At 43.5% G+C, this 18396-nt stretch overlaps 1 protein-coding gene across 2 annotated transcripts in view; it reads left to right on the top strand.

Annotated features, from left to right (window-relative positions):
• LOC147418693 (chromosome transmission fidelity-like protein) overlaps positions 1-17191 on the top strand; it is a 69244-nt gene extending 52053 nt beyond the window's left edge. The window contains exons 2-4 of one of the 2 annotated variants that reach the window (XM_086505639.1): positions 16254-16491; positions 16588-16646; positions 16764-17191. In XM_086505639.1, the coding sequence (XP_086361765.1) occupies positions 16254-16491; positions 16588-16616 (267 nt within the window). In that variant the 3' untranslated portion in view covers positions 16617-16646; positions 16764-17191. Of the gene's footprint in view, positions 1-16253; positions 16492-16587 lie in introns of both variants that reach the window. The other variant, XM_086505638.1, reaches the window with a different exon arrangement.
• Positions 17192-18396: the final 1205 nt, after the last annotated feature.

Below are 18396 nucleotides of genomic sequence, written 5' to 3'. Positions count from 1 at the left end.
TGGGCTCCCCCATTTTTTGAAACTTTAGGTCACTTACTCAGTGTATATATGACCCCTTGCCTCTCATTCTCATCATCCAATTGCACGACCCTACAACACGCTTCGAGATGCTTCTATGAGAGATTTCACTACAGTAACTTATTTTAGTATCCTGCATTTTTGCATCAGGCCTCAGCTTCGAGGGATTTAGTTGCGGAGAACCTCGTTCTTTGGTCCCATTCTTGTGGGACATCTTCTCTATATGCAGCCATCCTTATTGAGAGACGTGTTTGGTGGAGTTTTGTCCTGAGAAATTGCTTCAAACCTGTGTATTTTTTGCAGCTGCTTCCCAGCTGTGTTTTTCAGCCCATCAACAACAAGGTGTCAGCACTTCACCCTTGCATTGCTGATTTTTACGGACAACCTCTGCTCAAAGCAAAAGTGACCCTAGTTTGGTGTCAAACATGGCGTTTTCGGGAAGGTACCTCTTGTGAATTTACATCAGCCATCTGAGTTTTTGCAGATCAGCAGCCCTAGATCTGGCTTTTAGCTATCACGAGCGATCCATTGCTGGCATCTTGCCTTATGGTTTTGCTACTTTACAATTTTGTGAAACTGCTTTAGATCTGCCTCCTATTGCCTAGAGTGACCCTTTCATCAATAGACACCTTCGCATTTTTGCTGTTCTTGTACAGCTGCACCACATTAGCTCTTGATCTCCGATCTTCTCTTCAAATTTTTAAATAGTGACCCCTATAAGTGCCCTTTGTTGGCTGTTTTGCTGCACTTTCTGGCATACCATCCTTTGCCTGCATTATTGGGTGTGAGCTATGTCACGTGCACATGGCTTTGTGTGCCACGTGGACATGCTTCATCGACTTCCAGATCCAATTCTATACATATCTCTAGATAGGAGTGTCTAGAATCCTAGGAGGATTAGTACCGTCCATTTTGTGAGCCTGATTGCAGGACCTGCATGTCTGGACGAGTCCATTAGATTAGGTTTTCTAGTTTTGGAACCCTCTTGCATAAATGGTTTGTACATGCGTTTTGAGAGGCATCTGATGTGACATGCGTGTAGGTCTAAGTTAGAGAAACGTGTTGGTCCACTCCATTTGTCAAACGGTTCACAAAACAGTGAGTTATCGTCAGAAAACTCCTATGTGCACACATTTGCACATTTTCCCGACTTGGCTCTCAAAAGTCAGTATAAAAGAAGCATATCAGCCATCGTTTTTCCATTAGAGGAGCCAGTGCTAGCAAGCAACCCCATTGTTTTTGCAGATCAGTCCCAACATTTTGCAATTTCAGCCCTTGGTTCGGCCCATCTTCCTCGCCGGAAAGCCTCCCATTCGCTAATGCTAATCTCTCCGTTGCAAATTAACGAGGCACACACAGCTAGTTTGGGAGGACATTTTTCTACTGACATCACTTACAAGAAGATTTGCAAGTAGGATTATTGTGGCAGAGTGTAATGTCAGATGTTAGAGCTTCTTGCAAAACATGTGATATTTGTGAGAGAATCGGTAGACCCAATGCCCCAGATAGGACACCTCCGACCATGATTCAGCCACTGGGAATATTCATGAAGTGCGGTTTGGATTTCATGGGACCCTTCAAGAAAGCCACACCCAAGAAGAACAAGTATATAGTCATGGCTACATGTTATGTCAGCAAATGGGTGGAAGCTAAAGCATTTCCCAACAACACAGCTAAGTCCACAACTTGGTTCCTATATGAGCATATTGTATGTCGATACTACTGTCTGATCGAGATAGTTTCAAATCAAGGGACTCATTTAATAATTAAAAGAATTGAGATCCTAACTAAAATCTTTTCCATCGAGCATCACCTTACTATCCTTGTAACTAAGTCAGACTTTGTAAATAATTAATTTATTTACGAGAAAAGAATTATCTAATTAGTTGTGTGCACACCAGAATAGACCTAGCAGTTCTAAGGCCTCAGGTGAGCCTAAATGCGGGCTAGAACACCTCAGAGGGACCTTAGCAGAAATTACCCTGAAGCCCTAGTGATTGGGAAATCGGGTCTTTAGAAAGGGGTAAGCAGTAGCCTCAGATTTTAGGCTCAGGAAAAATACGCGCGTCAGTACAAGCACATGAATGAGATGGGGTCCTTAGAACAGTGACCCTAAGGCTAATAAAGCTAATAAAGCCTTAGGGTAAGTTTCGTGAAATTAAATTTAACGATCCGTGTCCGGGCGGGCGGCTGGACAAGTGTGAACAGGTAAAGGCGGTGCAGTGCCCGTGCGGCATTGCGCCGGTAGGCCTTTGGTGTTCTCATAAAAGAATCATTGGTAGCAGTTGTTAGTTAGCTGCACATTTTTTTTTATGAGCTAGAAGTTTTTAAAGTCAAAAGTTGAATGGTTTTTAAGTTTTTAAACTAAGTGTGCCAAGTGGCACACTTACCAATGCAAACTAATTCTCTCTCACTCTCACTCTTACCCTCTCTCTCTTCCTAGCGCCCCCTCTCCCTGATGGCTATTTAGGAGCCCCTCCTCCCCCATTTTCAGGGTTGGCAGTGCACCTAACCCCCCTAATGTGAGCGTGCTCTACGCGGTGGAGCCCTCCATTGAAGCTTGAGAGCAGCCCCTTGCGACATATGTGGTAGCCTTGTGCTCCCATTGTCAAGAACAAGGGATCTCACAGTCATAGACACCTTCTGGTGAAGTTTCATCGCGAGAAGCTGTCGTAGACGCTCTCTTAGCAGAGTGCGGCTGCTGTAATTCTCTGTTTTCAGCCCCTAATCACCTCGATTAGGGCTGTTTTCAGCAGATCAGCCATAGAAATTCTCTTCTCTCTCCTTATCCTAAGTCTACATCAAGTTTGGCGCGATTCCATCGCGAAGAAGACCTCTGTTTCGGCATAGGGGTGTGCACAGGTAAGAATTTCAGGTTATGTGCAGAAAATTACAGCAAGCATGTGCGTGTGCATTTTGCTTGTTTCTCTTTTGTGTTCGATGCATGAATGAATGAGCATGAAGGCAACACATAACGGAAGATGGACTCTCCTCTGTGAGAGCTTCCGATGAGCTGTTTTGGAAGATAGACTCTCTTTTCGAGAGCTTCCAACCAGTCTCGCAGAAGATGGAAATCCCCTAAGCAGAAAGAAAGTGGAAACACTTTCTCAGTCAGTAGTCAGAACAGAACAGAAGAAAGAATAGAGGACGGGCGTATGCCCCGTTCTTGTGCTTGTAAAGATTCTCCCTTAGTAATAAAGATATTCTCTTTATGGGGGGGGACCAGCCCATCTTCTGGTCCCCAATGGAGTGTCAAGTTTTCTCTCTCCCTCTAATTCTCTTGAGTATTTGAAGTGCAATTAAACGTCAGTTTACGCTTCCGTATTTTTGTGACAATCCCAGATGTAATGGACACGTTGAGAGCAGCAACAAGACTATTAAGACTAAGATTGTGCAGAAGGAACCTCACACCTTGGATGAGAAGCTTCAGACATCACTCTGGGCATATAGAACATCGCATAAGATAATAATTGGAATGACACCGTTCAAAATGGTGTATGGGAGAGAAGCTATGGTACCAATGGAATTCGTTGTTTCCAATCTCATATTAGCAATAGAACATGATATGGATTATAACTCAACTTTGAAAAAGAGATTGGATGAGTTACTCAAGTTAGATGAAATCAAACAGAGCAATGCTAGAATAAGAAGTGGTACAACAACGAAGAAAACATTGACATGATAGTAAAGTGAAAAGTACGGGAATTCAAAAAAGGTGATCTAGTTTAGTATACGAGTCAAAGTTGGTCTCAAAGAAACCCAATCTAAAGATAGCATGGTCAAGACCCTATGAGGTGGATAGGGTTTACTCCAATGGCACAGTCAAACTAAAGAACTTGTTTGGATTGATGTTGCCTGGGCTCTATAATAGGTCGAAAATTAAGCTATATTATTAAACTCAAGCAAAGCCTCCGGTACGAGTATCTGAGGTAACTGAATAATCTGATGCTGAAAACCCTCCACTGGACTTATTTGTAGTAAGGTTTGAAGTGGTTAGAATCAACCAACACATTCATCGAGAGAATGGTATGAAGGTTACCAGAGTCCAGTCTCAAACACCAGATGTTCAGATGATGTTTGAAGCAACTAAGGATCACTGCAACGGCATTAATTCACGTATCTTTTTGGGTACTCCATTGCTTATCATTATAAATAATAGTCCATGCATGATAGCCACGCCAAAAACAACAATTGTTTTTCCAAGGTACGCAAAGAGTGGAGCATTCATTGACTACATTAGAATCACTATGCGATGAGTGCGCGACTCTGAAACCATTCCCTCACCTCCTATGCCCACAGAGCCTGCTGCCTTCTCCTACATAGCTTTTGCTTGCAACAACCACAAACACAAGGGCTCCTGTGCACTCTTGGTTTCCATCGTCAAGCTCATCCAATGAGTTCTTCTCCACATAGGGGATTTTGTAGGACTCAGAGATGTGGAAGCGCGGTGCGATCTTCTCCAAAGCAATGCAAGCAGTGTTGGAAGAACAACAACAAACCATAGAGAATATTATGTAGAGTTTAGCTTAGAAACAACCATAGATGGAAATCTCATATCAAGCTATAGGCAAGTACGTCTTCCAAGACAGAGAGAGGGAACTACTCTAGAATTGGGGTATGGGAGTCTTCTTGGAGGCCACAAAAATCCCAATCGACTTGACTATCTTAGATCAGGTGGTCGAAACCTTTAATGCCGACACGGCCACAATAATGATAAATGGTTGGAATATTCAGTCAACTGATGCTGCAATCTCCCACATATTTAGATTACCCTTTGACCAAAAAGCCCAACTCACTGTTGACACCATCAGCAGCTTCTTGAATGAAACACCCGAATCCAGAAAGAAGAGAAAGTCGAGTGGACAAGGGATTTCAGTATCAGCAATGGAATAGAAAGTGGCGTAGAAGTTTGCTATTGAGGCAATTAGTCTAAAGAAGAACTCGACCTATGTTTTTGAAAAAACTCTTCAATATGCTACTAGCGAGGGGACGGAACAACAAAACCCCAATTAATCTGAACACTATTCTATACCATAGTATGGTAACGCAAACAACAAAAATCAAAACTCAAAACTTGGTATATATGGGACTCGGCTACATGTGCACCAGAAAATACAAATATAAAAAATATCATGCTGAGACTGAGTGGGACAAAAGCTCAAAACGACCAAACAGTGGCTTTAGAAGCACCAAAAGAACAAACTGAAGTAGCCACACAAGTGACCAAGAAGCACGCTCTAGACAAAAGTCTAGTTGAAATCTCTAAACAGGTTTCCAAGAAACAAAAACTGACATAAAGAATTTTTTGGAATCAATTGAGCACCAAAGCAAAGAAGAAAGTAGGAACATCGGGGGAGAAGAAGCCCGAAGTGGCCACTACATAGATAGCTGACACTTTTGTAGCTACGACCATTGTACTACCAGGTACGACCCCTGAGAGCCATCGATTTGTAGAAGAGGTTCCATCAGACAACTGAACACTCAAGAACGTCGGAACAAGCTGCCACGGTGACCAGATAGGGCACAACAGTCACCACAACCTTAGTCCAAAGACTTGTAGACAGGCTTCAAGCCATACAAAAGAATAGGTTTATGGTCATTGACACCTCCAATGTTCCAATCATCAACATATATGAAACGGATATTACTAATGTCAATACTATCACAAATGGCTGTCGCCGCCATTCAGACTAGCTGGAACACAATTGTCAATGCTCTAGGACAGCTGATGGAGGCCTAAACAAGCATGCAACACTCTGATATCGCTCGCCTCCAGCAATAGTTGGAGCAAGAAGTTGTAAATGTTGACAACTACAGAAAGGAGGTCATGAAGCTAAAAGACATTTAAATAAAAGAAGAACTTGGAAGGGAACAACACTCTCAAACAATTAAAAAGTTACAACAACAAAATGAGCAACAGAAGTTGCTGAATTCCAATTTAAATGTAGGGATCAATGTCAAGATAACGAGCTACAGTTGAAATTTTGAAATACACCAATATTCAAAAAAAGGGGAGGAGGATGTAGATATGTAGATAGTGGGAACTTGCCCCTAGAGATAGTCTAGGCGAAAACGGCTTCTACGAGCTACCCGATGGAATTATCAATAGTTATCAACAGATACCAAATTTTGTATGATCGTACTATCAGTCAGAAACTTCCATTTTGGGGGTTTGTTTGTCGGTTTGTCGGTCTAGGCCTAGCAGTAGATTGGAACTAGTCGCTATATGTATTATGGAACTTCTGAGCACCAATTGGTGTATCAATCGTACTTCCAGACTTGTACTTCTGAACCAGTTATGAATCTGAATCATTAATTCCAGTTGTCTCAACTCGTGTCATCTGAAGTCTTTTGATCTAGTTTATTTATTGGTTTGACTTTTCCGTCTGGTCTTCTTTAGGCTAATTATATTCATTCAATTTGATCTGTTACCCGGAATAGCTGTCAAGTGACCAGCTCATTCCAATGAACAAGACCCCTTTGAGAATGAGAGAGAAAAAGAAAGATTTGGGCAAGGCTCTCCATGCTGATCACAAAGCTGCATATACAAGTGGCCTGAGGAGGTCGGGCATAGATGCTACATGCCCTCCATGGAAAGCTCCTTGACACACAACATTGCTATTGGCAATGCCAACTACTCCTGCACATGAGACCTCTGACAACAAGTGGGAACCAACGTAGATCTAGACCTCCAATTGGTAACGGGAAGATATGCCTTGAGGATCATCTGATCTAGTACTGCTGCTTTGGGTGCATGGAGGACAGGCTGCAGCATATGTGGAAGGACCTCCGTGGAACTGATTGGCTGCCCCTCCTGCTCTGTGTACTCTCCCGTCTAGCTGCTCTTGGCTGCCGACAAAAAATGCGGATCTGGGAGGCTGCCCAAAAAAGCTAGGGCTGCCCCCCTTTGTTGCTGCCTCTCCTAGCCTCCTGCTGCATGTCCCTAGGGCACCCAAGGGAGGGCGCCCTCCTCTAGGATCAAACTGCATTAACTCATGCTACTGCCCCAGGAGCCCATTTTTAGGCCCCAGACCTCAGCTGCTGACCCAGCCATTTGGCTCCCACAACTGAGAAAAAACCCCAAAATAGGGAAAACTACTAGAAAAGGCCTGGGAAGGTAGGATGATTGCTAGGGAAAAATAGCCTAGGGCTACAGGAGCCTACATGGCCTTGGAATTGAGCCAAAACCTTGACCTAAACATGGCTAAACCATCTCGACCTGAGAAAACTGCCTCACATTGGTCGGGCATAGCCATAAAACAGCCCTCACTCCCTATCTTCTGTCCTTGGGAGATATCGGGACGGATTGGATGAATTTAGAGAGATGCCATAGCTCCAAGTATTTTGATCCAGATGGTGGGGTATTCCCTTTTTTCTCCATATTTATGGGTTTTCTAGGTTTCCCCCCTCGTATTTTTGTTGTATGATTGCCCTACCTCCCCCTACTATTATACACTTAGATATGTGACGGGGTGAATACTCAATTAGCGTGGTTTTGAGAATTGGACAGCTAACACACTCTCTCTCTCTCTCTCTCTCTCTCTCTCTCTCTCTCTCTCTCTCTCTTAGGAGTAAGAGCGGAAGTGCGACGCGAGAGAGAGTGCGAGAAGAAGAGCACGACGATATGGTGAACTCGCTCTACTGTAATGTGTAGAGCATAGTGAGTTCTTATTAGGTTTTTACAAAAGAATATGTGTACATACCTGGCGGCCCGCCCACTTACCTGGGCGACCACATTGGGCTTTATACCCCAACAACCTCCCACTTAAAGTCCAATGTGGTACTTTAAGTGTGAGAGAAGCTACTATACAAGCTAATATACAAGAGATGTAGAGAAGTGATATACTACCCTACACCTAACTGCTTGCGAAAATGCGCAAAGCTCTCTGAGGGAAGTCCTTTTGTAAGTAGATCAGCAGGATTTTCTGTGGTGTGAACTTTGACAAGCTGAAGTTGCTTATCCTCGAGCATTTCCCTGATGAAATGATACTTCACATCCACATGCTTTGTCTTTGAGTAATAAACTGGATTGTGAGCCAATTGTATAGCACCTTGACTATCACAATATAACACAGGCATCTCTTCTTAGATTCCCAAATCTGTTACTAGTCGATTAAGCCAAATTGATTCTTTGCATGCCTCTGATGCTGCAACATATTCAGCCTCTGTAGTAGACTGAGTAACACAATCTTGTAATCTAGAACTCCATGATATTGCTCCACCAGCCAATGTAAAGACATACCCTGACGTAGACCTTCGGTTGTCTAAGTCACCTGTATAATCTGAGTCTGTAAAACCCTTTACACTTAGCTCCTGACTCCCATAGCATATACGCATACTCTTTGTAGCTTTTAGGTATCTCAATATTCCTTTCACTGCCTCCCAATGTTTCTTGCCTGGGTTTGACATGTATCGACTTACTACTCCCACTGCAAATGCAATGTCTGGGCGAGTAGCAATCATTGCATACATCAAACTACCCACTGCAGACGCATATGGAATCTTATCCATTTCAGCCTGTTCTTCCTCAGACACAGGACAATCTTGTTTGCTAAGTTTCACATATGGTGGCAATGGAACACTCAGTGCCTTTCCCTTCTCCATATTGAAACGTTGCAAAACCTTGTCAATATACTCTGTTTGAGATAACCAAATCAACTTCTTTGATCTGTCTCTCTCAATGCGCATACCAAGTATATGACTTGCCTCACCCACGTCTTTCATGTCAAACGATTTTGCCATCTTTGACTTCAAAGCTGAAATTTCTTCCAAGTGCTTGCCAGCAATCAACATGTCATCCACATACAAAATAAGGATCAGCCAACTACCATCCTTAGCCTTCTTTGTATATAGACAGTGATTGAACTCACTACGTTTGTAGCCTTGAGAAAGCATAAACTTGTGGAATTTATGGTACCATGCCCTCGGTGGTTGTTTTAAGCCATAAAGACTCTTTAACAACTGGCATACCCAATCTTCCTTGCCTTTCTCAACAAACCCTTCTGGCTGCTGCATGTAAATTTCCACATCTAAATCACCATGCAAGAACGCTGTCTTGACATCCATTTGGTGCAACACCAAATCTAATATGGCAACCAATGCAAGAAAGCATCTCAATGTAGTCATCTTGACCACCGGAGAGAAGACTTCATCAAAGTCAATGCCTTGTTCTCGCTTAAAGCCCTTGGCAACAAGCCTTGCTTTGTACTTTGGCTGACTATCATGAGCGGTGATCTTATACCTGTAAACCCATTTACAAGGTAGAGCCTTTTTGCCCTGTGGTAATTTAACTAGCTTCCATGTCTTGTTTTTATGCAAAGCTGTCATCTCTGACTGCATGGCCAATTGCCAATTCCCGGAGTCCTTCATTTGCATTGCTTCCTTGTAACATGAAGGCTCATTGCAATCAGTCAACATGACATAGTTCATAGATGGAACAAACCTATCAGGAGGTCGCGTGACACGTCCAGATCTACGCACAATAGGTGGCTCAGGCTCAGCCACAACCTGTGGTTCCACTCTATCCTGTCCTTGCTCCTCTTGAGCCCTGACATTTTGTCTTGCACGTGCAGGTCTATCTTCTTGGAAGACAACTCTTCTAATCTCCTCAACCCTCTCTGGTTTAGAATGATATTTGGATTCATTAAAGTGAACATCATTGCTGCGGACAATCTTTTTGGATTCGGGATCCCAAAGTTTGTACCCCATCTCACCACAATTACCATAGCCTAGAAAGATGCACTTTCTACTCTTTGGCTCAAGTTTGTTCCTAAATTCCTTTGGAACGTGAGTATATGTCTCACAACCAAATTCTCTGAGATGCTTGTATGAGGGCATTTTGCCTGACCATACCATCTTTGGCACTGAATCCTTCTGTAAAACCTTGCTAGGAGATCTATTTACAAGATGAACAGCTGTTGATACAGCTTCAGCCCAAAACCCATTTGGCAGTTGTGCATTAGACAACATACTTCTGACCTTCTCTTGTATGGTCCTATTCATCCTCTTAGCAACACCATTTTGAGGAGGATTGTAAGGAGCAGTAAGTTCACGTTTTATACCTTTTGACTCACAAAAGTCCTGAAAGGCCTTTGAAACGTACTCTCTACCATTGTCAGTGCGTAAGCATTTAAGCTTCTTGCCACTCTAATTCTCCACAAGTGTCACAAACGTTTTGAAAACACTAAACGCTTCATCCTTGTGCTTGAGAAAGTAAACCCATACTTTTCTCGAGTAATCATCTATAAATGTCATAAAGTAAGAAGCTCCCCCTAGAGATAGGTTAGGCATAGGTCCACACAAATCACTATGAACAAGTGCCAACTGTGGATCTCTTCTACTGCTTCTATGCTTATGTGGCTGCTGTGTTTGCTTACCATACAGACAATGTTCACAGAATTCAAAATCATTAAATGAAAAGCCAGGCAAATAACCAGAACGAGACAAGATTTTCATTCCCTTCTTGGACATATGTCCTAACCGGCTATGCCACAAAGAAACGTTCGGCTGCTCGGTTACATTGATTACATTTTTAGAGACATTTTATACATAAATCATGTAAAGTCCTCCAGACTTCACTCCATGTGCTACTGTCATAGAACCCTTGGATATCTTCCACATGTTCTGTCCAAAAGTGGTGACGTAGCCAGCATCATCAAGTAAACCTGTGCTGATCAAGCTCTTTGTAATTGCGGGAACATGTCTCACATTCTTCAGCGTGAAAGAAGAGCCATTCTGAAACTTCAATTGAACATCTCCAACACCTAAGATCTCACATGTCTGCCCATTGCCTAGCCGAACATGATCTTTAGTGGTCACATAAGAGGTAAACCACTCCTTGTTTGGAGACACATGAAGTGATGCCCCTGAGTCTATAATCCAGTCACTCAGTGCATTTCCATCAGATGCTGTAAGAAGAGCTGAGTCCATTGTATTCTTCAAGAAGTAGATGTCTCCTGACACTAGACTGTCATCCTCTGCAACAGTGTTTGTCACATTTATTTCTTGAATCTTCACTGAGGACTTGTTCTTCTCACCATGGTCTTCAGCTTTCTCTTTGCCCTTTTCTGCTTTCCATTCTCTGCAGTCTCTTTCCATGTGACCCTTCTTGCCACAATGGTAGCATTCTATGTCACTCTTGCCTTTAGCACTGCGGGACTTGCTACGAGACTGATTCCTCTTTCCACCTTTGTACTTTTCTTTGGTCCTTCCCCTGACAACTAAGGCTGTTCCTTTGCCTTTGTCCATTGTCTTTCTATTGGTTTCTTCAGTAAGCAGACTTCCTTCTACACCTGCTATGTTCAAACCATCTGGAGGTGCAGAATTACTCAAAGCTGTGCGAAAAGTGTCCCAACTTTCCGGCAATGTGATCAACAGGAACATAGCTCTAACAGGTTCATCAAACTTGACACCTTGAGCTGACAACTGACTATAGATTGTGTTGAATTCATTCAGATGATTGGACATAGGTGTCCCTTCTTTCATCTTCAAGTCAACAAGCTTCTTAAGCCAGTATACCTGTGAAGCTGTACTCTGCTTCTCATAAAGATCACTCAGCTTTAACCATGCTTGATAAGCCGACATCTCGTCTGCTACATTGAAGTAAACGCTTTCTGCCAAAGTCAGCATAATGGTAGAAAGTGCCAATTCATCCATTTCGCTCCATTCATCTTCGTCCATATCTTCTGGTTTTATCCCCTTGAGCTTTATAGGTTTTATCTGGTTCTTTTGTACTAACACGTGCCAAATCTGCTTCTTCCACAATGGGAAATTGGTTCCATCCAGCTTCTTGATATTGTAAAGAGTAGTGTCCTGTGATCCAGCCATAGCTACGCTTCACAGTAGTTTACTTTCCTGGGAAAAATTCGGCAGAGTTTCCCCTGTAAACTGACCTCTGAACCAATATCAACCTGTCAAATGAACCAAGAAAGCTTCAGATTCTGCAAAAATTTTGGCAAAGTCTCCTTTGTAAAATGGCTCTGGTGTACTAAAAACAGACCAAAAAACAGCTTAAAAAACCACTGTCTCTCTAACACTGTAAGCTATGGGTAAACCTGTCCTGCACCTGTACTGTCTCTGACTGTCCTCGCACTGTCCTGTAAGCATAGACTGCGACAATGCCTCAACGGCAGTAAAGCAAAGATGCAATCCCAACTGTCTAACTCACAGTCAATACATCCTAGCTGCCTATCTAAGGGTGCTCGAGGGATCGCTCCAAAACCTGTATCACCGAAAGGATCTCAACATTCGAGAATCCCCCGGCTCAATAAAACCTCACTCGACCCTCAACAAAGGCTGCAGTAAATCTGACAGTACATAGACTTCCCACAAAGTCATACATCCACAAATTTCCCACTGTATGCTGTAATCGTTGCGGCGGTTGTTTGCTGCGTGACTCACAGCCAGCAAACCCTCAACAGACATACATCATCTCTGACAATACATCCCATGTGGAAGTACTTGCAATGTCAGGATGAAATCTAGAATATCAAGCAGCAAACACAAGCTACCTGATGAACTAGTGGATGTCGCCTACAGTCTGTGTGTAGATGCGCCCGTGTCGTATGTGACATGCCTCCAAGAACTGTGAGCCGTCCTTCGATGTGTAGATAGCCACAAATCAACACTCTGGGAGTGTCGATATCCTCAACACCTGCAATCGTAGGCCGAAAAACCCAAATTTGCTGAGTCGGATCTGCACCTGCTGAGACCATGTAGTCGAAAATGGTCTGCGCAGAACTTTGTCGAAGCCGAATGGTGACCGAGATGACCTCAGAATGAAATTCTGAGCACACCGAGGCCTACGGCATTCGCACAAGATTTGGGGCTGTGTCTTTGCCTGTCGAATTTCACTCCAATCTGAGCCGGTGACTCTAGCCTCCTGCAGTGCTGCCCCGAGCCTCGATCTGAGCTCTGATACCAGTTTGAAGGAGTACGAGCGGAAGTGCGACGCGAGAGAGAGTGCGAGAAGAAGAGCACGACGATATGGTGAACTCGCTCTACTGTAATGTGTAGAGCATAGTGAGTTCTTATTAGGTTTTTACAAAAGAATATGTGTACATACCTGGCGGCCCGTCCACTTACCTGGGCGACCACATTGGGCTTTATACCCCAACATCTCTCTCTCTCTCTCTCTCTCTCATTTGTGTCTCTCAAGCTCTATCTCACGCTTCTGCACTCGTGCACTCTCACGATGGTGGCGATTCTGAGCTGAAGTACATGACTGATATACAAAGCAAACCCCAAGGCGACATCTAACAAACCGTATACAACGAGCCACATGGGGAAAAACGGAAAAATTGAATGAGCTGGAAAGGCCAGAGGGCAAAACACCTCTTTGAAGAGGGTAAAAAGTGCCCTAGCCATCAAAGGATATCTTCCTCTGAAAAATAGGCACTTTCGACCACAATAGCTCTGTGCGACTATACGCCAAAATCCCAAGATAACCAAAAAGCCACTAGTACTATCAGGGAGAAAGAAACTTGCTGCCAATGGCAGCTTCTCAATATCGGGCAAAAGCCCACCGACTAGTAGTATTTGTGAGCTGAGGAGGTAATGAAGAGAAAGAATAGTCGATGGTGAAGATGATAGATAGGAAGGAGCTGGCATCACCAAGAAAGAAACTGATGGAAATCAAGAGGAAGAACTATCAGGGGCACTAAACTAGAGCTGCCTAGGAGATCTTGATCTCTGTAGAAGGCAATCCATGTGCTGAAGTAGCTCCTACAATCAAAAGCTGGGGAGGTTAACTCCAAGGAGATAGTAAAGAGACACCTGACAGAATGATGGGAGACAAGCTCGGCCACCTTGGCAAAGTGATCGAATAGGGGCAACAACGAAAGCGGTGCATAAGGCCAGAAGCAAAAGCTGTAGCCGCATGTAAGCACCACAGGAAGTCAGACAGGGCTAGCAATCTGTCTTTGTCTCTGTAGAAGATGAGGAAGAAAGTGGAAGATGTCTTTCCTGCTGATTTTGCTCTGTGCTGTACAGAGGGCCACTGAAGGCAAAGCAAGTCGCGGGCTGCTTGGGCTGAAGCGTGTGGCAGGGGCAGCTCCTCAGCCCTTCCTTTCCCATCCCTTATCCTGCGCGTACCTAGGCCAGTGTTCGGTTTGCAGCTCAGCGGTGCCTCTAGTCTTGGTAGCGTTTTGTCAATTCAGCAACGCTGCTTGCTGTGGTGGTTCTCCCTTATCCTGCGCCTACCTAGGCCAGTGTTCAGTTTGCAGTTCAGCGGTGCCTCTAGTCTTGGCAGCTTTTTGTCGATTCAGCAGCCGCTGCTTGCTGTGGTGGTTCTCGCGTTTTGCTGCACGATAGATTCAAGCTCTTGTTGTTTGTCATCTACCTCCATATTAAACTACTTGCACCTGCATGTGCTTCCATATTTTGCCATGCCCAAAGGTCTCATCCCAGGTTGTCAAAGGCCCTAATCAAAGGTTTGAACTAATTCGTTCAAGGCTCCGATCAAGTTTGAAGGCCCGATCTCTTCTTTGCAAGCTCCACAAGAATGAACACCCCCAAGATCCCTCCGAGGACTAGACCGGAGGAAAACCGTGACTTTAAAGCACGCATTAGTGTGCTCGAGACACGTTTTGACTCCATGACTGATCTAGCTACCAATAAGGTAAAAGAAGTCGAAGCTAAGGTCACCCAAGTTCACTCTGCAACCATTGCTAGGGTGCAAACTTGTGTGACAACGGAGTTCCGCGAACAACGATCCCAAGAAGAGAACGCACTCAAGGTCCGCATTGGGGAGCTTGCCTCAACTTGGTGCACCACTGAGGACACTCTCGAAGAAGCAATTACTAAGCTCAACGACATCCTTCAACCAATCAACATCAAGACGGACATCGTTTCTTGGATCAACGACACACATAGACGCGTGCCATCTGAGCATTGCGTACTTACTTTCAAGGACAAGGAAGAGCGGATGAAATTGCTACGCCAATCACATCTCCTCAAGGGAACAATGTTTTGGATCACTGAGGAGCTTACTCCAAATCAACTCAAGGTTAAAAAAAGTGAACTCAAGAAGATGCACGAAGCTCGCAAGCAAGGTAAATGGGCGATCTATCGTGGAGGCAAAGCCATCATTCAGGAGTTTCGAACTCGTAGAGCAGCTCCCCCTCCCACTTGACTCCCATTAGGTTTTGTTTTCTTTTCTTTACCCTGCTTATGAACCCTCATTTTGATATGTATCTCATTGCTTGCACTTGGCAAAAACCGTTGTATTGCTTTTGTATCCGGTCCCATGGGTCATATCTAACCTCCGTGGACGATAATCCAATCTCTCTCTCTCTCTCTCTCTCTCTCTCTCTCTCTCTCTCTCTCTCTCTAGCATTTTTGAAATCACAGCACTGCTCTCTCCTTGCGTTCTATCTCTTGGAGGTTCCCTCCTCAGCCATGGCTCAACTCCCGTACCTGGTGTACTCTAGGCGACCCCATTTGGGATGATTTGGGAGAGTGCAGCCCATTCTCATTCCATGTGAGCTAATCGTAGGCACAGGTGTACCATGGCAGTTTCGTTCGGATCTAACATTCTCTTGCAAATTCCACCACCTAAACAACCTCTCTTGAGGCCAGGGAGTCAGGACTGTGAGGTGTACCATTTTCCAGTGTTGTCCTGGCTGCCCATACTGTATTCGGGAGGGTGAGATGTACCAGCTGTCAATTGAAGAGGAGAGGTGTGCTTGCACCTGTGCTGCAGTGCTCTTGTTCTTGTATACTTGATTCTATTTCCAGAGTGTCTCAGCATTTAGACCCACTTCCAGCCTTAGCCTATCTCTGGTGTAGGTGATGCTTTTGCATGGCTCGTGCCCCCCCCCCCCCCCCAAAAAAAAAAAAAAAAAAAAAAACCTCTTCCCTGCCAAAAAAAAAAAGGAACAGCAAACTTCTCTGAGGCTGCCTGAGAAGTGTGTACAACAATGTTATCGCCTAAGAAGATTCTTTTCTCAACGGATAAAAGCTTGTTTTCTGGCTGAATTCTGTGACCATTTTTGGTCTGCAATTGAGACTCTCTATGGTTGCCTGGGAAGTGTGTGCAACAGTCTTATTCCCTATAAAGGCTTTCTCCTGTACAGATATAAACACTTGTTTTATGGCTGAATTGAGATCATTTTTGGAATGCAATTGAGACTTTAGCTTGTTTTTGTGGATTCATTTTGAGTAATAGATTAGTTTCTTTGCATAAAATGATCCAGTTTTGTCCACAAATTGAGATCAAATGTGGTTTTTCTGAATAGGACAAGTATTATCTCACGATTGGATACCATGAACTAGAGGGTAAGAAGGTGTCCTTGAAGAAGCCAATGCTGGTGCTTCAAAAGTTGGTAAAAGAGGAACCTATGGAAATCGAACCTTCTCCTGCAATTCGAGCAACTCAGTATCCAAAGCAAGTGCAAAGAAGTGTAGACCTCAAGGTTATTGGTGTAATTCGACACAAAATACTCTTCAAAACCAGGCCGAAAGCACTCATCTCCAGTTGAGTATTGCAATTGTAATTTTGCATTGGCTGGCATTGATTTTGACACCAATTTTCTCCACCGTCAAGATAAACTATGTCCTTTAATTTTGCAGAAGTAGAAGTGAAGGCAAAGAAGCCATAGTCACGAGATCACTGAGAGCTGGTCAAAGAGGTGACTGCAAATTTGCCATATTCTTTTAGCTCACCTTAGGGGCGCAAGAATCTGGTGGTGGTAGAGAAGGGGGCATTTGAAGCCATCTGCCAAATAATGACAAATGGCTTTATGCAGGAACGCCATCCAGCCCTGAGGCTTTACCCCTGATTATGCATGGGCATTAAGTGCCTGCCATTTAGGTAATCGATCTCCGTTGTAAATTCTGAGGCGGCAAGTTTAGTTTCTGAATCCATACTCAAGACACTGAATAAATGGGTCAATGTGTTTCTTTTACATGCGGTTTGTTTCAGGCTTTGCCAGCACAATTGCCTCTTCAATGTGCCCCAATGCGGCCAAGATGTAATCTGTTTACAGGCCTTTCCTCAAGATTGTTTAAGAGTGGCTCTGTATGGTGTGAATGGAAAGTGCACCATGCAAATTAACTATCTTTTGTTGTAGAGAGTGTACAATGTGTACGCTCATAAACACCGTGCTTGATTAGCTTTGCTCCATGGACCGACGTATAATTAAAGTCATAACTAATAGCTTGCTGCATTGTAGCATGTTGGCATCCTTAGATTACTCTGTACAAGAGGGTTCTTTATTGAAGCTTGAAGCTCATTGTTGACATATCAGTGCTGATTGCTTGTGAATGACAAACAATATATAATAGAATGCACATTTTTTTGGCATAGCTTTCCCGATTAGAATTACAAATAACTTGAAGCTATACTAATGCAACCTTCCCTTGATGATCTTCTAGCCAACTTAATGTTTAGCAAGTTTGCGAGGCATGGGTTGGAACATTTGTGAAATTTAAAGCATTTTTGTGTCAAGGAGAGAAAGGCATACAAGGGGTGATTGCAACATGCCTTACAGCCAGTTTGGTGTTGTATGTAATACTGGAGGAAGCTTAGCAACAACAATAGCAAGTCATTTTGCATGAGATAGTCGTCATTGGCCTCTTCTTATTGTATCGTGTCCTGACATGTAGTTCACTCAGAGAAGCTTCTATGTTTTCAAGCAATCAAGCTTACAAGGAATTTTGATGTTAGCTAGACTCAATGACCACCTTCTAGCTAGACTCAATGACCACCTTCAAGAATGGCAATAGTTTTTCACAAACATTGCACTAAAAGTAGAGTACAGTCCTAATTTTTTTAGCCTCCTACCTGCTTTGACAGAGTAGAGAGTATTCCATATACTACAACTGGCCTGCGTAGACAAAGGAGAGACATAATCCTGGTTTCTGGATTTTCTTGATGTGCCAGTTTAGCTGAGGTTTTTAGTTCAAAAGATAGCAAACAGTTGTCAGAAATCACCCTCGACATGTTTTTTTGGCACAGTAATAATTTTTTGGAAGCTCAAGTGCATTGAATGAGTGCACATGCTCAAATGGCATTGCAAAAACCAGTTACTACGACTAACAACATCAGTGTAAAGTGTGGGGGCAAAAGACCTCTCAAGCTATCTAATATTATACAAGGTCATTAAAATGGCAGCTGAATGATTTGTGTACTTAAGGCAATAAACATTAAGATGGAGAGATTGCGTGGGTACATTGCCAAAGGCAAAGTATATCTAGGACCCAAAAGAACACCATGGCTGGCCAAAATTCCAACAATATCCTATTTTGACCAAGGCAAAAAGGGTGGGTTTAGATGAAGGTGCTGGTATCGGCCCTTCTTTCTCCTTTCTCCAGTCTGCCCAATTCACAAGGAAGTGGAGAAAAACCTCTTCTCAAAGTTGAAGCTGCTCTCAGCTAACG

Source organism: Adiantum capillus-veneris, chromosome 29 (assembly GCF_014529385.1).
Source record: "Adiantum capillus-veneris isolate H3 chromosome 29, ASM1452938v2, whole genome shotgun sequence".
Lineage (NCBI taxonomy): Eukaryota > Viridiplantae > Streptophyta > Polypodiopsida > Polypodiales > Pteridaceae > Adiantum > Adiantum capillus-veneris.
The sequence above is the reverse complement of the archived record's forward strand: the minus strand, read 5'-3'. Positions and strand labels throughout refer to the sequence as shown.